Source organism: Zosterops lateralis (assembly GCF_965231275.1).
Source record: "Zosterops lateralis genome assembly, chromosome: 1".
NCBI lineage: Eukaryota > Metazoa > Chordata > Aves > Passeriformes > Zosteropidae > Zosterops > Zosterops lateralis.
In genome coordinates, this window is record NC_139762.1 from 119,238,188 (window position 1) to 119,258,519 (window position 20,332).

The following is a 20,332-nucleotide window of genomic DNA, read 5'->3' on the forward strand; positions in this document are numbered from 1 at the left end:
GTCCATGGCCGCCTGCAACACCAATATCCTGCCCTGCCATCCCTGTGATAGCACTGTCAGCCAGTGCCCACCATGGTCAGGGCATGAACAGCCTGAACAGCCAAACGTAGGGAGATGTCCATGCACTGTTCCTGTGCACTCCTGTGGCAAACTCTTCCTCTCTGTCAGAGGCTAGTGCATAGTAATTAACAGAATCATCATCTTCAGTATGTACATATCAAGAGAAACATCATCTTTAGTATGTAGAAATCAACAGAAACATCATCTTCCTTGGCCTCCTACAACCTTAAACAAGTCCTCAAGGTATCAAGTCTTCCAACCTGTCTTATTTCCCTACCAGCAACTGAGAGAACGGTTTCGAAAAATGCTTGATCCTTACCAGTTTCCAATGAATCGGGGATCACTCTGGTCAATATACACAGTTGTCCTAGGATCAACATAGAAGCCAATAAGAAGTCCTCCTAATAAGTATCCAGCTGCAGGTCCAAGTGCTCCCATTACGTACATGATGGCTGAGGAAATAAAAGGTCAGTCATACATCAATAAAATTAATGTTTCATTATTTATTTACACGTGAAATCACAAAGTAAAGGATGCTTCTTTAAACCAGAAGTTCTGCACCCTAAAACTTTAAGGAACCTTTTTTGCAACCAAGGCAGCAACTCTGCCTATGTCACATATTAGTAAGGAGATTACTGCTTTCTGTACATTTTTCAGTCAAATTATGCAAGCATACACTATTCTGGTATTCTGGATGGAAAGCATACCTGACTTGCATAAAATTTTTCCTATTTGGTAACATTTCCTTTAAATCAAAATTATTTAATATATAAATTAAGAAAAAAAGTCTAACAGTAAGGAAAAAGAACAGCAGAAAAGCATAAATATTGTAATCAAAGAGCAAAATACAACATTCTAGTTTAGTTACCATCAGTCTAATACTGTGTATAAAGGAAATGGTCCATTTTAAGATATCAAATATTTCTATTTCAGACATTGACAGAGCACAGGTTCACAAAAGAAAAGTCCTATTTAACTAACTTGTTATCTTTCTATGGTACAGTCACCCACCCAGTGAATGAAGAAAAAGTGATGATGTGGTTTTTCTGTATTTTATTAATGCTTTTGATACTGTCCCTCACAGCATCCTCCAGGACAACTCGTCCAGCTGTGGGAGGAGTGGCTGCAGCCTGTGCTGGGTGAAGAACTGGCTGAAGGGCAGAGCTTAAAGGGGGCAATTGGTCACCAGTGGTGTTCCCCAGGGGTCAATTCTAGGGCCAGTTCTGTTCAATACATTTACTAATGACCTGCAGGAAGGAGTTGAATCCATCATTAGCACATTTGCTGATGATCCCAAACCGTGAGGTGCTGCTGACTCTTTGGAGGGACAAGAGGCTTTGCAGAGGGATCTACATAGACTGGAGCACTGGACAGTGATTCCTAACATGAAGTATAACAAGTCAAAATACCAGATTCTGCAGCTGGGATGGACTGATCAGGCACAAGCATAAACTAAGAGAAGAATGGCTGCAGAGCCTCTCTGCAGAAAGGGATCTGGGGGTGCTGGCTGGCAGAAGGCACAGCAAGAATCAGCAGCGTGTCCTGGAAGCCAACAGGACAAACCCCATCCTGGGGTGCATCAGCAGTAATACAGAATCACCAGCTACTCAAGGAAGGTGATTATCCCACTGTGCTCAGCACTGGTGCAGCCTCACCTGGAGCACTGTGCGCAGTTCTGGACACCACAATTTAAGGATGTGAAGGTCCTTGAATGTGTTCAGATAAGGACAAAGCTGGTGAAAGGGCTGGAAGGAATGATCTATGAGGAGCAGTTAAGGCTTGAGGCTTCTCTAGCTTAGATAAAAGGAGGCTGAGGGGCAACCTCATTGCTCTACAGTTTCCTGAGGAGGGGATCTTTACTTGCTGTATCTTTTCTCTCTGGTATCCAGTGACAGGACATATGGCAATGATTCAAAGCTTCACCAGAGGAGGTTTACATTGGATCTTAGGAAATATTTCTTTTTGGAGAGAGAGGTCAAATACTCAGGAAGGTTTCCTAGGGAGGTGCTAGACTTATCAGTGTGTTTAAGAGGCATTTGGACAATTTCCTTAGTAACAGGGTTTAGTTTCTGATCAGTCTTGAAGCAGTCAGGAAGTTGGATGAGATGATTGTAGGTCCCTTCCAACTGAAATGCTCTGTTCTATTCCACTCCATTCCATCCCATCCCACTCCATTCCAATCCCCTACAATATCTCTTCCCTTCCTTAATATATCCTGCAGTCTCCATTCCTTTTGAGACGCTTCTGCCCTGCTTCCCATATGGTCAGGCTGTAAGTATAAAAGGCAAGAGGGTGGAAGGGTTGGTCTTTGCTGTCTGCTCATAAATCTTGTACCACCAAAACCCAGGTTCCAGCACAGCAACACTTGCTCAGCTGCTGCAGATCCTCTAGCAGCACATGAAAGAACTGATTATCTAATTCTCTGTAATTCTCTCTCTAGATCCAGGTGGTTACTGGACTAGTCCCTGTCCACAACAGGAATATGCAGACTCCATAGTTTTTGGTCCCATCCTCAATCAGACATGCTGAGTCCTGGACTGCAGCAGCTGAAGAAGCACAACTGAGTTGCTACAGTTTGAGTTTCCATGTTACCTGTTACAGTAAATTATATCTCACAGAGAAAATAAGCCAAAAGAAATCACTTAATCTGCATGATTAACCCAAAATAACTTGCACATTTCCATCTTACATTTTGAAATAAGAGAATGAAGAAAAAGAGCATTCTCAAGTAAAAAGAGAGCTTTATTGCAGAGAAAAAAAAATCACAGAGACTACCACAAAAGCTAAAACTGCCTATACTAAAAAATGCTGCCAGACCACAAATTGATTATACAGTTCTATCACTTTTAAGTTGGTGTTTTTGTAAACACATTTTTTGTTTTTATGAAACTGTGATTTTGAATAAATAGATTTTGCTGAAGTCCTTTTCACATAATGGTTTTCAGAACTGTGCTCACTATTTAAATTTATTCCAGCCATGTTCCCTAATGAATTGATTGTAAACAATTCTCTGTATGCCTAAAATTCTCCATGAGACATTGAAACTCTGCTCCTTAGCAGAGTTAGTGGTTAGATAAATCCCACAGTAATTGTTACTTGCAAAATTCACATCGTGAGGAGGAAAAAAAACCCAACAAACAAAAAACTATCTCCACACTCCCACAACCAATAATAAAATTTGTTCTACAAATGTTTGCTTGGAAAATTCATTCAGACAACTACAACAAACTCAGATCTCTAAAATCTTTAGAAAGGAAACACAAAGGGAGTAAAAGACTGACCTAATCCATTCACTTGAGTATTCAGAAAAAATACTTATGCTGCATTAATTCAGCTTTAGTTCCACCACTGAAAGCAGCAAAATGCAGCAACTGCTTAGGTTTCAAATCACTACTCAAACAGTGTATTTTGTACACCTAGAAACTTCAGAGTGTTTTCCTTGTAAGCAGAAATATTGCATAATAAAGATAAAAGTAACATTGTACGCTGTTCTCCTTTAGAGGAAGAAATCCTGTTGACAATTTCAGGAGTATTTTAAAATTACTATATGCTGTTTAACATGTATTTGGTTTTAATATTACTTACAGGCAAAATGTCACTGAGTCTTTCAGAAAACACAGAGCCTCCATGTTCTTGGCCAATGGCATGAGGAAGCATCACCAGGTAGGTTCTTAAAATGTCATTTTAAGACACATTACAGCATCTTTTTCAGCATCTTATAGTCACTATCAGAAATTGGACACCAAGTGCAAGAAAATGATTTAGACTTATAAACGGGACTAAACAGAGCATGTGTAACATTTCAGTATTTCAAAATTAGGTACTTGAAAGAATCTGCCCCAAACTTTCAAACCTTGCTGTGGAAGTGAAGGACAAACCAGCTCCATAAGTCATCCTGGCAAGCTCAAGGGTTGTGGATTCTTAAAATTCTGGTCACACCCCTCACAGCTATATTCAGGGATAAAGACATTTTTGATTGCCAAATAGGCCACCAGGATTACTGGATGATATAGAAAGGGAACTAAACTGGTAACAGATTCAATAAGGGTGTCATCAAAATTGTACCTGCTTCACAAATAGAAAATTCTATGGAGAACGGTTTCAGATTTTTTCCACTCAGAGCACTAGAAAGTCTCCAGCTTTTGGATGAAAAAGGTTCAAAAACATGTAGATGATGTATAAGCACCTTCCTTTTAGCCTTCTGCCAGGGATTTCAGCTAACTCTTTTTGGTCCTCCCTCTTCAGGCCATGATCTGGGGTCTTGGTCTAGGGAGTTGCACAGATGTGACAGCCAAGACCTTTCAATGGAAGTAACATTTTTATCAGGGGACATGATGGAGTACTGTGATGCTGAGGCAGGGCACACAGTATCCAGATGATTTTTGAAATTGCACCTAAGGAAATCCAGGATTTGTCTTATACCCTCACAGCCATAAGCTTGACTGGTGCTTAGATTTGCACATTGCCTTACTATTTCTAAGTTGCAAAAAGCTATGCTGTAAAATAGCAGTAATATGTCCTTTCCCATGATAAAACAGAGGTGATGTTCATGAGTTAAAAGCTCTACTCCAAACCATGAATCATCTTCAACAGATAAAAGGAGGAAACTATTGTTAATATGGACATATGATCTACAACATCAATCTGAATCTCTCCTGATTGAATTGCACTGAAATGCAGGATTGCACCCCTCTGAGCTCCTGCATTAGTCACACATGTTCAGTGCTGACAAAGTCATATCACAATTCTGTGGGAACAATGGTTTCTCTAGGAAAGCACATCTGCAGGTCACTCACACCTACCCAATTTCACAGAACCACAGAACATTCTGAGCTGGAAGCCACCCACCTTCCTAAGTGAATGGCTTGCACAGGGATCAAATCCATGACCTTGGCATTAACAGTGCCATGCTCTAAAACCAAATGAGCTGATCTCAGGGTGACTTAGAGCCATCTGAGAATTCATGACATTCAACACAACCAGCCCAGACTGGACCTGGCAAAAGCTTTTCCCCAGAAGTCTGTTGTAGCTTGCTGTTGCTCTTGTCACGTAGGATTCTAAGTCTTTAGAGGAAAGCACAGGCTGGTTTACTAAAACTACACGACCTTTAAACAAGACAATTTCAAAGACCAAAGATTTTGTGCATTCTTTAAAGTCTCCCTCTTCTCCAAAGATCTTAGTGTTGTGACTGTTTCCATTACCAACCATCTCTCTTCCTCTGGGTACACATTCTCTCCAGCGATGAGGGACAGCCTTTCCCAGCCCTCCCAAATCTGGTCTTTCAGATCATAGCTGTACCTCTTACACAGACCATAGATAAGTAAAAATATCCTGGTTCAGAGAGAGTTAGTTAAGTGCCCATTTTCACCCAAGATATCTAGCCATGGGAGTTTTAATTCCTTGAGGCTTTGTACTGGAGGAGCTTCACTGCCTCCCTGAGTGTATCCTCAGCATGGTGTATCTGGGTTCTACACCACACTAGCAAAGTGGTCTAGTTTCAAAACTGTAGCTGGCTGTGGCTAGCCAGGCTTAGCCATAAACTGCCATCACAGCTAAGATGCTGGATGGGACAGAAAAGGGGAGTCAGAGAATTAGAAACCTAATTACATGAGGAATTTACCTATCCATGTGAAATGAGATTAAACAATGTCATTCTTTACCACAAAAGAGTTATCCTGGGACATGTTGCAATGAATGCTGCCATTCTGACAACATTTGACAAAATTATTATATTGTCTATTGCTTTATTCATAGGAGATTCTTGTTCAACAGCAGAAAGCTTTACATACAGCCTATTGCAGCATAGTATTTTCAACTACAATAAGATGAGCTGAATCATCTACAGGTCTGAAAATCTCCATGTAAACACCAAGTGCATGAAAAAACTTATCTGTCAAAGAATTTATTTTTTTAATCCACCTACACTACCGAATTTACTGAGACAGAGGTTATACAAATATTGTGAATATCCTTTTCCTCTTCTAATCACACCAAAAGACATCTTCAGTAGGCTCTGTATATGGGAATATATCATATGTCCCCGTGGCACCCTCAAATGCATATGTGAACCCTCTGACTATGCCTCTTTGTATTGGCCACGCTAGTACCAATTAAAGTCACAAGCCACATACCGTGCCTAGAGGAACAGCAACTACACATTAGTGAGCTACAACAGGTTGGCTTGTGGGTTCTAGAAACCACACTTTGGTTAAAAAAGTAAAAACAAAGGCACACATTGCTCACTCACTGTCATCTCCTCTGTGTGCACACATGTCACCACACAGAGTTTATCACTGGAGGAGGAGGAACATTTCTGAAAGACTCCATTGTCCAAATCTTGGCAGCACATCACCATAGTACAACTGTTCATTTCATACATGTGTAAGACAAGCAGAATTTGACCTTTATTCTATTTTCAATGGAAGTTTAGAATTTGCAAAATCTTGCAAAAGCTACAGGGTGCATTCCAAAGGTATATTAAATATATGTATACAAGTATGTATATGCATATTTGCTACTGTCAGAATAGTACAACATTTTTAATAGATTTTATAGGATACTTTTTAGTGGTATAGAATTATAATCCTTTTATATCTGTAGATTTCAAATTTTTACTCCAAAATCTTAACTGCCATTAGCATGAGGGTACTGACTGGAAAACAAAAATACAAAAGACAAATCCCCTATAGTCATGAAGTAGAGTAGTAAGTCCAGAAGTGTAATTCACTTAATTGAAGCAATAATTCAGTGACCTACCTGCTGAACAAGACTCTCTTGAAAGAACAGCACAAAGAATAATAAAAACAACAACAAAAAGAAAATATTCATATGATTTTGCAAGAAAAGCCCTGTGGTTACAAATTACTTATTTAAAATCTAAGGACTGAGCATTAACAGAAATGCAAGATGAACTTTATATAATCTTGAATATTTATACATCAAGAAATTTAAAGGGCTATAGGTTTAAAAAATAGTCGCAGGGTTAGCACCTGGGATTTTGCAAGCAAAAGAAGCATCACATCATGCTATGGTACCACAGCATTCTCTCCAGTGCTACCAGTAGCACATTTCCTTGGAAAGCTGTACTATGCTGTCACTGGAGAATGAGTAGTGCTGTTATTTCTCTAGCATATAGAGCAGGTTTTGATTTCTCTGCAGGGCAAAGCTGACAGGCAGAGGTTTCAAAGGGGAACAGGTCCCAGCTCTCCCCTGTTCCTCTTATGCCACAGCACTGTGATGGGATAGCAAGGATCAAGCATAAAGGAGCTTTCAAAGAAACATTGCTCCCATTCATAAAGGCTTGTTTACCTCATTCTGTCTAATTTCACCCACACAGAAGCTACCCCAAGAAACATAAGGATTAACCACTCTTTTGAGCCTGAGGACACAAAACTGAGTTGTGAGCAGAAGCCAGACAAGACTTCCCAAAAGCTTTTAAGTCAGGAAACTGGTTCACTTCCTTCTTTTCATCACGAATGCACAACTGAACATATCTATACATGCTTTAGGATTTTTTCTTTAATGTGGTTATTTGCTCAGGAAAAAACAATGCTTTGAGCATTACTGCAGCTCAGATAATAATGTCCAGTTCACATCTTTAAATCACTTCCTTTCAAAATGTGTTAGTGTTACCATGACTTTAATAGTCTCTCAGATCCAGTGTTCCACTTAAAACAATGAACAGAGCAACAAAACTACTTCAGTAGCCTCTCTTGATCTTTGTATAGAATATATTTGTCACTATTTTAACAAGCAGATTCCACAGACCTGGAAGACAAATTTATAGAGAAACATAACTAAAGCATAATTTTACATGCCTACCATGGAAAAGAAAAAAAATGGTCCGGCTTACCATTCCATTAAAAAATGGACGAAGTTAAATTAAATATGTCTCAATTTTATTTAAGTGACTTGCCAACACAAGACGAAAAGAGAGATTTTTACTTTTCTCTTACAGCTTTATAGCTAAGATATCATTTGTATTAAAATAGATATCATTCCCTGATTTAAACAGCTAAGCTGCTTCATGCTTTGTACTCACCATTTGTGGTCATGTTCTAAAACCTTATGATCATTTTCACTGGATCCAATTCTACCATATCCATAAAAAACCCAGGAAAGCAAGCTCAAAGAAAGCAAGCTAAAATAGGCTGTCTGTCCCAAGCTGTACTTCTTGTGTACATTGTCACTGCAATGTTGCTCCAAGTCACTATTATGCTGTAGAGCCACAGTGCCTACAAAGCAATTCAACTTACACCAAAATTTCACAGACTCAGTACTGGTCTTCTGGTTACATTACCAGGAGTGTGCATCCAATCCAAAAACACTGAAAATACCAAAGAATTATTCATGTACCATGGTACTTCAGCTTTACAGATACCTGGCTAGAGAAATGATTGCCCCAAGGAAAACTACTCCAGTGCTTAAAATCACAGTCTTTATTTCTTTATTCCTAAAACCTGAGAACTGTGGAAGTAGAAATCTCAGGGGTAACTGGCGACTGTCCCATCCATTCTTTAGAGACAAATGTTTTGCTTGGGACACACAATTATTACTTGGGGGTTTTCACCAAAATTTGTCTTTTCTCTCTTTAAATTCACTGATAAATAAACATCTGCTGATAATATTATCAATAACAACTTGCAGTTAGCAAGTAAATATGAAAAAGCCACATCTGTTGAAAAAGATAAGTGAGAATGGCAGCAATATCTGAGTGCAATTTCCTCGCAGTCTGGTTGGATTAATTTAGACGCCATGCAGAAAAAAATTCTCAGATTGGATAATTAAGCAAATCAGGTTTTATCAGCTTCATAAGTTCTTAAATCAATTCTAACACAGGAATCTTCTGCTGATGATGGTATTCCAAAAACACATACAACTAATTTTAAGCATATGGTAGTCCCCACTGATGTGAACTGTTTGCATGACCAAAGATAAACACATCTATACCTGCATGATCAGAACCTAAACTGGAGACAAAGATGTTCTGATAGTCTTTCCATTAAGTCAAAAGCATTGGTAACCTAAATAGATGTTTGGAATTTTTTTTAATGGAAGTGCCAACAACTGCTTAAATGGGTGAGTAATAGTGATCTTTCTTAAAATTCCCGATTTTTTTTTCCATACGTAGGAAATTTTGATATGGAAAGTACTGTTACTGAAATTTAGGTCTCAGACAGATGCATACATTCCTTGTGCTGAACAGTCAGAATGTCCAAAGAGATGCAACAGAAGGCACAGCTCTGCTCTTGGCTGCTACTTTCTGGAAATCAGCTCTCAAAAATGCTCCGAATCTTCAAGTTTTTTTGAGTTTATGTTGGAATGTTGCGTTATAAACACAACATAACGTATCCCAAGAAGTTCACTAGGCATCAATTCTCAAACTGTGAATTTTCAAAAGAGCACGTTTCTTAAAAATGTTTTGTTTTGTAAACAGTAAGGCAACTAGACACAGACACTGACCATTTCTGTTAATATCCAGCAAGTGACTCCTCAGTCCCTTCTGAATTCTTGCTCTGCCAGCATCCCAAAGTTCTGATTACTCCAAAGAACAAAACAATGAAATGACATAGACGTCCATTTCCATACAGAAAATTATCTACTGAATATAACTATTGTTAACTAAATCGTAAGCAAGCTACTACTCCAAATTACTTTTTAAACCTTTAACTAATAACTGGTTAGATAATTTCACTGTATTATTTCCCATTCATTCAAACACTGGAAGCTAAATCCACAGTACTCAATTTAACATTCACATAAAGAGTATTCTTGAAGCCAGTGTGACTCCTCTCTTGAATCTGGCACTTTTGCACTAATACTCAGTGGTGTTCCTACTCAAAGGACATTGAAGCTGTTGGCTGCCTAAGATACTACAGGAGCCTCTTGACTCATTGGCATTCTTTCCATAAGGCCATGTCAAATGGGAGTATCTCATCTCTGCCTTTTAATTGCTTGGCTTTGGAGGTTTTTTAAGTTTGGCAGTTAAGGCTATACATACACATTTAATTTACACTACAGATTATCCCCAGGCACATGCTTACACACTCTGTTGATCTCAGCTTCTCAAAACTGATTTTCATGTCTTTAGCACTACTTCTAACTACACTAGAGTTGGCAGAGTTGTTCACTTGCATGTCATCACCTTTTCTTCAGGCTATTGTAACTGAAAAATATCAAACTGTGAAAGCTGAGATTTGGCCTTCAAATGGACCTCAACAGGTAGATCCCAAACAAGAAAATAGGGGGGGAAAGAGATCAAATTTAAAATCACAGCTGAAAAAGTCCATAGCTACAAGACCAGCAGAATCCAGCCCAGAAGAGTATTTCAGAGTTTTTGTATTATGATTTATTTTTAATTTGTTGTACAACATATCCACATAGTCTAAGAACACAAGCCAACAGAAATATATTACTCTGGTCCTCTCATCTCTCTGAGCTGGGAGAATCTACCAACTCCCAGAGGAAAAGCAGGGAAGAGCCCAGTGAAATTTATCAGGCACAGAACCAGATGTTAAGAGAATGCCATCATGAACCATCAGAAGAACCAGGAATAAGTACCTGTTCTATAGCAAAATCTATATACACTAAATACCCAATGTCTATGGATGTGGGCTTTTATTGTGCACAAACCAGCTAATGGCATACAACTCTTTTTCAGAGGCAGGTTTGACATGCATTCTTTTATACTTCATCATTATTCAAAGACAGGCTCTTTGTGCCTAGGAAAGAAAATGTGAGGAAATAGAGGAAATAGACCAAATATCTACTGGAAGGGAAGGTTAGGTGCTGATAGTAAGCACACTAATATATAATTCATTTTTTCTTTGTCCCACCAGCAGGACAACAGAATAAAGAAGTAAAGGTGGAAATTACTTCAATCATATTCCCTCAGAATTAATTTCCTTTCAAAAATTGGTTTCTGCCTAGGAGGTATAGGTTAATTATTGAAAATGCTGGTGATCATTTTCCCTTCACTACCTCTCGCTAACAGAGTGCAAAGAAGGGCAAGCCACATAGTGTTTCTTTTTATTTTCTTTGTAAATTGCAGTTACATTTTCATCCTTCAACCAAAACAACAGTAATTACAATTCATTACTCATATCTGACTGAAAATCTGCCTGTAAGCAAAAGCCCATTATTCCAATAATTTGCAGATGACCCCATGAATTTTAACATTTATTCTATTGCTAAAAAATTATTTTTCTACATTCAGGAAGGCTGGAATCTGCAAAAGCTTCAATAAAAAAATTATATTAAACAATTGGCAAAGTTAAATGCAGAGCTGTATAGTCATATTTGAAACAATATTGAAAATATTATTAGAGATCAAAGAGTCTGAAAAACATTTATAGAGCAGATCATTTATTTTAGCTAAAGGCAACACTACTCTTTTTTAAAAACTTCCAAAGGTTCAAAATATGGTCTTTATCTTCATAAGAACAACATTGTTTGGGCACTTTCATGAAGCTGGAATTATGGTGAAATGTTTGATTCTGGAAAGAAAACTTGAGCTTTGGGTTCTGGGTAAGGATCTCTCCTCTGTTTTCCACAGAGGGATCATAAGACAGACACGAGAGCTCATTCAACTCCATGTTCTGCTCGGGGCCAAAAGAGTTTCTTGCTGTAGCACCAAACTGAATCTCATCATCCCAGCTACAGAAAAATGTCATCAAGCAGTGCCCCAGCAAATCCTTCCTTCCCTGTGTTTAAGGAGCTAATGGGTGCCCCACCACAGAGAAACAAATTGTTCCCCAACACTCCTTACACCCTAACACTCCTCACACAGCCCCATGAAACAGGATACAGAAGTACTGAGATACTACTGCAGATCCCTGAAAAGATCCTCCTAAATCTGAAAAAGGCACATGAATTGTTAGAAGCAAGAAATCAAAGAAAATGAAGAGAAAGAAAATTCAAATTTCATTCAAGAAATCAGAGAAAATGAAATTGAGATTGCAGAGAGTCATGGAAAAAAGAAGTGAATACAGTTTTTTAAGAAACTGAAATGCAAGAAATTTTTTGTATTTTTCTTTTGTACAGAAAATCACCACAGACATAATCTGTTAGCAACAAACTGATTCTATAAATAAATATGATTCTATAAATATATTTCCTTAGACCATTTTGGTCAGGTCCGGAAAGAAACAAACGTATGCCTCATAAGGGAAGGTAGATATTGACATGCAATGCCAATAATAAAATTTAAATTGCAAAAATATTTTAGTTCGGCATTATAAGTAGTATATTTTACATGGTTTGCTTTGGTTTGATTTTGTCTATGTGTCAAGCAAAAAAAATTATTTTTTTAAATACTAATCTATAGTCCTACATAAAGATCAAAATAATTCAATATAAGTTAAATATTTCAATATGATCATAACTAAATAATATTCTCTATACAAAAAAAAACCCCTAAATCACTACACCTCTATAATCAAGATTTAATTATATCATAATTTGTCAGAGCAAGACCATCATAACATTTTTATCAGTGTTATTAAATGGCATAGTTTAAATACCATGTGTAGCTTTAAAAAAATCACTCTAACAAAAGGTTCTTCTCCTATTACAAATGGTAATATTATAGCTAAATTTGTCTTTCCTTTTAAGATATAAATTGTCACTGTGATTTACAGCTCCATTTGCAGCTCATTCCCAGTTCCAATAAGATATGTTAATAAAATACAGAAGTACTACTAACTTGTAGAGTTGGCATTTTCAAGAGAAAACTATTTATATTACAGGGATCTTTCCAAGATTATTTCAAAACACCATATATGGCTGACTTACAAAATCTGAAAAATTTCTAATCAGCTAAAGTTACTTTCACTAATTGAGTAATTTAATTATTCAGCCGACATGATTTAGGGGAAATCGCCAATATCCTTTCATTTAGTCTGCGATTTAAAAAAAAATGATTGTTCACTCTGGCTTTTTCTTTCTTCTGTGAGGAGAATTAGACATGACAGCTTTGCTTCTTAACTACTTAGATTAATAGATTATTAAGCATATTTTTCTTCTTCAATAGTAAAAGATGCTTTCACAGACATGAAAAACGTGGTGGCTAGAGGCTACATAGAAATGATTTTCTGCCAACTTTAGACACACTTTCATGGCAGTAACTTTTTTAACTAAATAGTTAACTCTATTATATTCCTAGAGACATGGCAGATTCTGTCTAACCGAGTGCTTTGTTTTCAGCTATATGGTTTTATATAAATAGAGCTTTGGATAGGGGTAACACTATAATGAAATCTGATTGAACACAGATGTCAGAGTAAATGAACGTAACAGTCCTTTCTGGCCCAATAAAGCATGAAATTATCCCACCAATTCTCTTTTTGTCTCTAACACAGTAGATTTTGCAGACCTCATCCTTTGCAAAGAAGGATGCCAAAAGACAAGAAGCCTCTTCACCTTTCCTTCCTGGCTATGCTGCCTCGAGACATCTCCAAAGGCCTTACCCTGAAGAGCCAGAGCAGCCCTGTGCATTTTGCCATTTCACAGATGTATCAGCATTTAGCAGAGATAGTCCCAGTATGGGTGGTGGCCTCAGCACTGGCTGCAGCAGCCAAGGAACCTCGAGGCTGTCCCAAGCCACCCTTGGTCATCCCTCTCTGCCACGGTGACTCTGAGAGCAAGCACACCCCAGAAAAACTGACCTGGAGCTGGGACTGAACACAGGGACACTGCTCAGGCAGGCTCAGGAAATAACGTATGAAGTACCAAGGAAAATCAAATGTATTTCCTGACATAGATTTTGCTCACTCAGCAAGTTAGTGACCTTTTCTTTCTAGTATCTTTGTCCATTTGCATGCATTCTCACAGGGAACATGTTTTCAGTTATTTATACTAGTAAGATTCAATTGGAAGATTACACATATGTACACAATCTGCAAACTATCATAGCTTTCAATCAATTTACCACCAAAAAGCAATTTGTTGAAACACTAATCTTATGTTTGCAAAGAAAATTCAATTTGAGCCCTAAATCCCACTGAAATTCACTGAAAGTCAGGTTCCTTGACTTCCTTAGTCTCCTTGGGAAATTTTAACCTCAGTTATTAAATTATTCTGACAGAGAGAGAGAAAGATTGACAGGGAGGTCCTCAAGGAATGATACTGGAGTTGCTTGGAATAACCATGATTGCAAGTGTTACCAGTGGTCTCTGCTGCTGTCAGAGCTTTTCCAAGTCTAATGAAAATTGATCTGGCATCTTACCACTCTATGGGAGTTATCTACAACATGTGACAGAAGGGACATGTCTTCACACACTGTTGGATCTTTAACTACATGTTCAGATTCATACTGATGAATTTGCCAACATAAGAAGTGGAAGGTCACAGCTCGTAGACAAAGAATAAAAATGTCCATCACTAAAAATTGAAACACTTAGTACTTCTCCAAAGAGCAAATACAATGTACTACATTTCTATACTGCATGTCATGCCTAACTGCAATTGTTATCCACTGTAGTGATCATTTTAAGAAACTATATTGTCATGAGATTAATTTATGACAGTATAGACTGAGTTTCAACAGAGCACTTGCAAATATTTATTAAACACATACATTTGAAGTGCAGTGCAAGCCTTTGTTTGTCTCTTGTAAAATGACTGGTTGTCATTGTACAAGAGACACAATGTGAAAGTTAAAAGAATCAAATGCAACACTAGCAAGAAGACTCTTAAATTTGCAACAACTGTTTAAATCATACTTGCGTCTAACAAACTCTGCAAATAAAAACACAATCTACAATAAAAAAATTGCCTTGAGAACAAAAATCTATCACATTCCCTTAAACTGTTGTATAAATTACTTATATATGCTAACATAACATGCTTAGATCCTTATGTTTATATCATTACACAGATAATTGTATCTGACACGTCTATCCCTAATTCAAACTGCAAGTCTCTAATAAATTTTAAAAAACATCCCAAGATTATAAATCTACTTCTGCCATCAGTGTTGACACTACAGTCAGACCACAAATGGCTCAGACAAAACAAAACAAGTTTTAAAAGGGTCTTTGCAGAACTTTTGAGAAGCACAGACCTTCATCTCCTGTAACCTTTCATGCAGGTGAAGTTCTTCAGCTGCTTTTATGAAGTGTATCATGTTAACACTCAATCACAGAACACAGGATTCAAAACACTGAAAACATGGCACAGTAAATTCAGCTTTGTGATCACTCACAGTAATTTCCTTTTCCACCAACCAGCTCACCTGCTCCATGCCTAAGGTCACTGCATCTTACGCTGGAGAAACATGTCCTTGCTTAGAAGCCAATTCTAACCCAAAACTGTGTAAACCCTTCTCAAACACACCATGGCTGCTCCATTTGTGCTCCCAAAGACCATAGCTACTTTGCTCATCACTTTGTAAGTGCTTTGTGGAGATTTTCTGAACCAGAGACAGGCTTACAGAACCAAGGCTCTTGCTGGTTCAAGTATTTAAATCACCATCTGCTAACTCATAAAATAAACCACCCAGTCAAGTGTTTCTTTCAGAACAGACAAATGAGAGTAACACAGCATTATGCTTTTCAAACACTAAAACTGTTGGGAAAAGATTAGCAACTGAAAGATCAAAACAGTGACAACACCAGCAGAGATGTGGCAGCAGAATCAGACACTTGTTCATAGCTAACATAGCTGAATAACCAAACTAAAATGTTACTTCTCAGTTTCATACCTGTGAAACTCTGTAGGTAACTATAACAGCATGCATCTCCTTTTCCAGTGGAGGAACAATTCAGAGGTACTGCCCCAGGCTTTTCTCCTCAGTATATTTAGCACATAGCTAATGGGCACTGCCTTTCCTAGCCATTTTTTGTGAATATATCCATTCATTTCTGTTGTACCTTTACAAATGTCCATAGAGAAACTATTTCATTTGACACAGTAATTTTGTTTGTTTCCATAAAATCACACAAAATACGTAGTGTTTCAATTATAGAACTGACTCAGAAGATGCACTAAAATTTTATTTGCATATTTTTAAAAGAAAAGGAAAAGTAAAAAGCTTAGATCACACCATGTTCTCCTTTATATTGATATGATACAGGGAAAAACCCCACAGAAATCAATGAAATGCCTTCAGACTGTCACAGGAAGAAACAAAATTAGAAAACAACCTTCTTCTCCTTATTGTCCAGTTTCAGGAATATCCTGAAGACTCTTAGATGGACAACAGAACTGATTAGTGGAACTATTTAGCACCTAGCTTCTCAGTAAGCTCACCTAAGTCATACATTTTACGTGCTATGTTTATTGTTGCTATTTTATTCCACTTTAAAAAAAAATAGGTGACTTTCATTTCTGTAGAGATTTTCTTCTAGAAAACAATATTTGCAACAATTCTAAAACATTTTAACTATTACTATTGACTGGTTTGTTTAATTTCCTTTCCAAAGTCCTTCACTGGTATGGCACCAGTGCACAGCTTCCCAGAGATCCTCCTGTGCCACAAGCCAAGGATGTCATCACTCAAATAATACAACTTCAGATATCTGTAGCCAGGGAAAAGATAAGGAAGGCCAAACAAACAAGTCTTAATCTTAAAGAATGAAGCTATTCTCCCTCCTCTATTTATAATAAATAAAATAAAACCAAGTTAAAAGCACTTGCACAGGTAGCCCTGTTGCAGTGGAGATACTGATCTCTGCAGAGACTCACCAGCTTCATTTATGAGGAGAAAGAAAAGCCAGGCTTGAAAACAAGCCCTTCCCCACTGGTGGGGTTCAACACGGGCTCCCTTTAGCACTGGTGTGTGGTGGTATCCTCCCTCGTGGCTTCACATAGCTTTGTCGGGTAACATTTCTGCAGGATCCCCTACTTCCATTTATTGCCATTTCTAAAAAAGAGAATGCATTACTCTGCCTTCCTATTCTATTCATTTTTAAATGAAAATTCTTTGCCCTTTCATTGTAAGAATAATGTATTTGTAATCACAAGAAATACCTCATTGGATTGTAACATCCATCTCCCTATGTGCTATTCAGTGAAAGAACAGCATTTAATCTCATAGGTTATTCTGCACTATTTTTTTTTAGATCAGATTCATCATTGCAGTATCCAAAAGCAGATTACAAACACTTTAGCATGAATCTAATTTCTCCAAGGTTTTAAGAAAAGAAAATTAAATGTTTGAGGTAAAGGAGAACAAGGTAAGTTTGGCAGGATCCTGCAGAGAGTCTGCTTGTCTGTTCAAAATGCAGGGAGAGAAACTCCTACTGCAAAGTAAAGAAAGGGTGCATGTCTATTGCCAGGGGTGACAATCCCTATTATATTTTCTTCATTTATCACTTTATCATTTATTTTCAATACTTAATACTGTGTAAGACGAAATGGCTTTTATATTTGTCTTCTATTCTATGCAAGCATCACAATTATGAATAATGTATTACAATTCATTACAACATAACCCTGAAAATTTGTATTTATGAGTGTGTAAGAAGCTTATCAATGGATAATGTAACTGTTAGCTACGGTGTGGGAGTTTCAAACAGTCACAATAATAGAGGGGAAAAAATCTCTAGAGAAAATATTCCACTGAAAAATGTGCAATGAGGAAGCTCAGCTAAGGTTGGACTCAGTGATTTTTTCCAATCTAAATGATTCCATGATTCTATGTACTATGTAAGCTATTACCCCAGCAGTAACAATGTTCAGCTGGAGAGTCCCAGAAGACTAAGGAGACAAAAAGCTATGCACTTAAAAATCAAAATGGGAATCAAAAAGCTATGCACTTCCCACCAAAATGGGAAAATCCAAGCATTTCGGTTCAGCTTTCTTCTTGTAACATAAGTAATTATCAAAGGCTGTGACCCTCATCCAGTACTTTTCATTTATTCCTTGGAGATAGTGTAAATTAATTACCTTGTTATGCAAGTCTTGGGCGATACAGGAATGTACAATAAGAATACTTTAATCACACAAATACTGCACTAACAGGCAATTAGTGTGATAAAACACTGTATTAACTGCAATGTGATATGGAAGTTTGCTCTCAAAATGGAATAATAAAGCTGTTTCTACAGATATCCATTAAGAGAAGAGGTGGCACAGGGATTTAAACACAGGCAATATTTCTAACCAAAACTGAAGTTTGTAGATTACAACTCAAACTGGATTATATTGGTGCTCCTGCACAAAGAGTAAATCATCATAGAGATAATCCTTTTATTAACACACACTGCTGAAACCCATCAGGGAAACATTTATAAATATAAAAACACGTAAGCCTGAAGCCAACAGAGCTGGTATTCTCACAAGGAGCAAACGGAAAAAGTAATCCTCAGGTATGTCTTGAATGATGTACTAGAAGAAAACAGAAGCAAGAGTTACATAGAAAGGTGACCTTCAACCAAATGGGATTTTAGTTGTATTTTCCACCCAAGAATGAATGGAAGTTGAAATGAATAAAAAAATCAAGAATTAAATAGCAAAATGCATCTCAAAATATCAACCTAAGCATATAAGTATACATTGATGGCTACACATTTTTCCATCAAAAGTAGTTTTGCTATCAAATTCAGATTAATAAAAATTATACCTGCCCAAAACTGTTTCCATAATGGAAAAAAAAAAAAAAAGTTTATTTTTCCCTAATTGGTTTGGTGACTTGAAAAATGTTTAATAAACTACATGCCTTTCCATTATTTCAGATTACTTCACCAAATGTAGTACAAAATTCCCAAGAGGCCTTGTTATCTGTTTAAAAACGAAGAAGCCTTACAAATCAGACCCTGCTCCCACTCAGTATCAAGTGTAACTCATTACCTTCAGGGGAAATGTGCCACAGTTAGTTGTAATTTATTAACTTTTCTGGAAAGCTTTACTAAATCTCATGTTCATTAGATGCCAGGTTTGAGAACCACAGGAGCAAGGCCAGGACTCTGGAGCTCGTAAGCACAAAAGCATTAGTATTAATTAAACGCCTCCAGACTTCCCTTTCTGCTCTGACTGTGCTCACTGTCGAGCTAATTGTGTCTCTCCTCCAGCACAGCTTATCGTGTCTGCCCTACTGCAGAGCAGCCAACTTCATGTTTTCTAAATGGGATGAACAGCCTGCAGACAGTAACCCTGATTGCTTCAGATCTTTACAGAGCTCCTTGTAAGACAATTGAAATGTTTTATGCAGACAAAATGATCTTGAAATTTTTCCTCATTTGAAGTTTTCACATTAGGAAATGAGTTGAATTATAAAACTCAAAATCTCTGTGGTCTTTTTAAAGCAAGAGCATCAATTAGAAAGATGAACAGGAAAGTCATGATAGCAGCTGACATCACTATTGTAAAACAACACTTGCAGGACTTAGAAGAAGTCCTGCAAATACTTAATATAAAGATTAAGTACTAAAGAATCTAGGAAATATGAATAATAATTATGTTCATAAAAAAAAAAAAATCTCGGCACTGATGGCACTGACTTGTGCTCTATTATTACTTACTTGACAATCCCACATAAGAGGATTACTGTCTATTTTGGCACGAGGTACAAGAGTATACAGCACATCACCAAGGGGTTGTCTCACACCCACACATATTCTTCAAGTCAAATCTCCCACACCAGAAAACCACCAGCTGTCAGTTCCCTGAGCTCCACACCACTTTTTTACTCAAGAAAATAAGGAGGAAAAAGCAAAAAAGTCAAGAAGTTTCTTTAACAGGAGTGCAACACAGACTAAATTAAGGGCAGAATTCTTGTATCATTCTTTGGCCCCTCGCACATAAAAATATCCACGTTACTCCTCACGCTCTCTATCCTGATTCAAAAGAAAAGCAGCAGAGAGCAGACCAAGAGCATCCAGCAACTCTCTGACACAGTCAAAAGGGTTACATTACCCCTTCTTTTCTAATGCTATGCTACTAATTCTTCTAATATTTAATATCTTCTAATAGCTCCAAAAAGGCCATGAAAACTGGGACAAATCCAGCACTAGAAGAGTTCCTTAGCCCCATAGTTGTATTTTGGGGAAATACTAATGCTCAGACCACAAAATAATTTATCTGAGCGTCCTATTAAACTAGACAATGGACTACATTCCTAATATACTGCAACATTTTTCCCATCAGGGAAAATCCAAACAAAAAGCAGCTGGCTCATAGTCTAGGATGCCTACCTGCTAATATAAATCTTATGACTATCAAACCCTTCTACCACCACAACCACTCATCAGTCCTCTCACTGTCTCTACCAGTTCCATCTACTCTTCCTAGTGGAAAACGGTGAACCTTGATCCGGCAGTTGGTGAAAGACTTC

The 20,332-nt window shown here is 37.5% G+C and overlaps 1 protein-coding gene across 1 annotated transcript in view; it reads right to left on the minus strand.

Annotated features, from left to right (window-relative positions):
* The window catches only part of SLCO5A1 (solute carrier organic anion transporter family member 5A1), a gene marked incomplete at its 5' end in the record, with an annotated part of 68,279 nt that overhangs the window by 35,534 nt on the left and 12,413 nt on the right, over positions 1-20,332 (minus strand). The window contains one exon of the mRNA XM_083877329.1: positions 380-512. Within this exon, the coding sequence (XP_083733455.1) occupies positions 380-512 (133 nt within the window). The remainder of the gene's footprint in view (positions 1-379; positions 513-20,332) is intronic.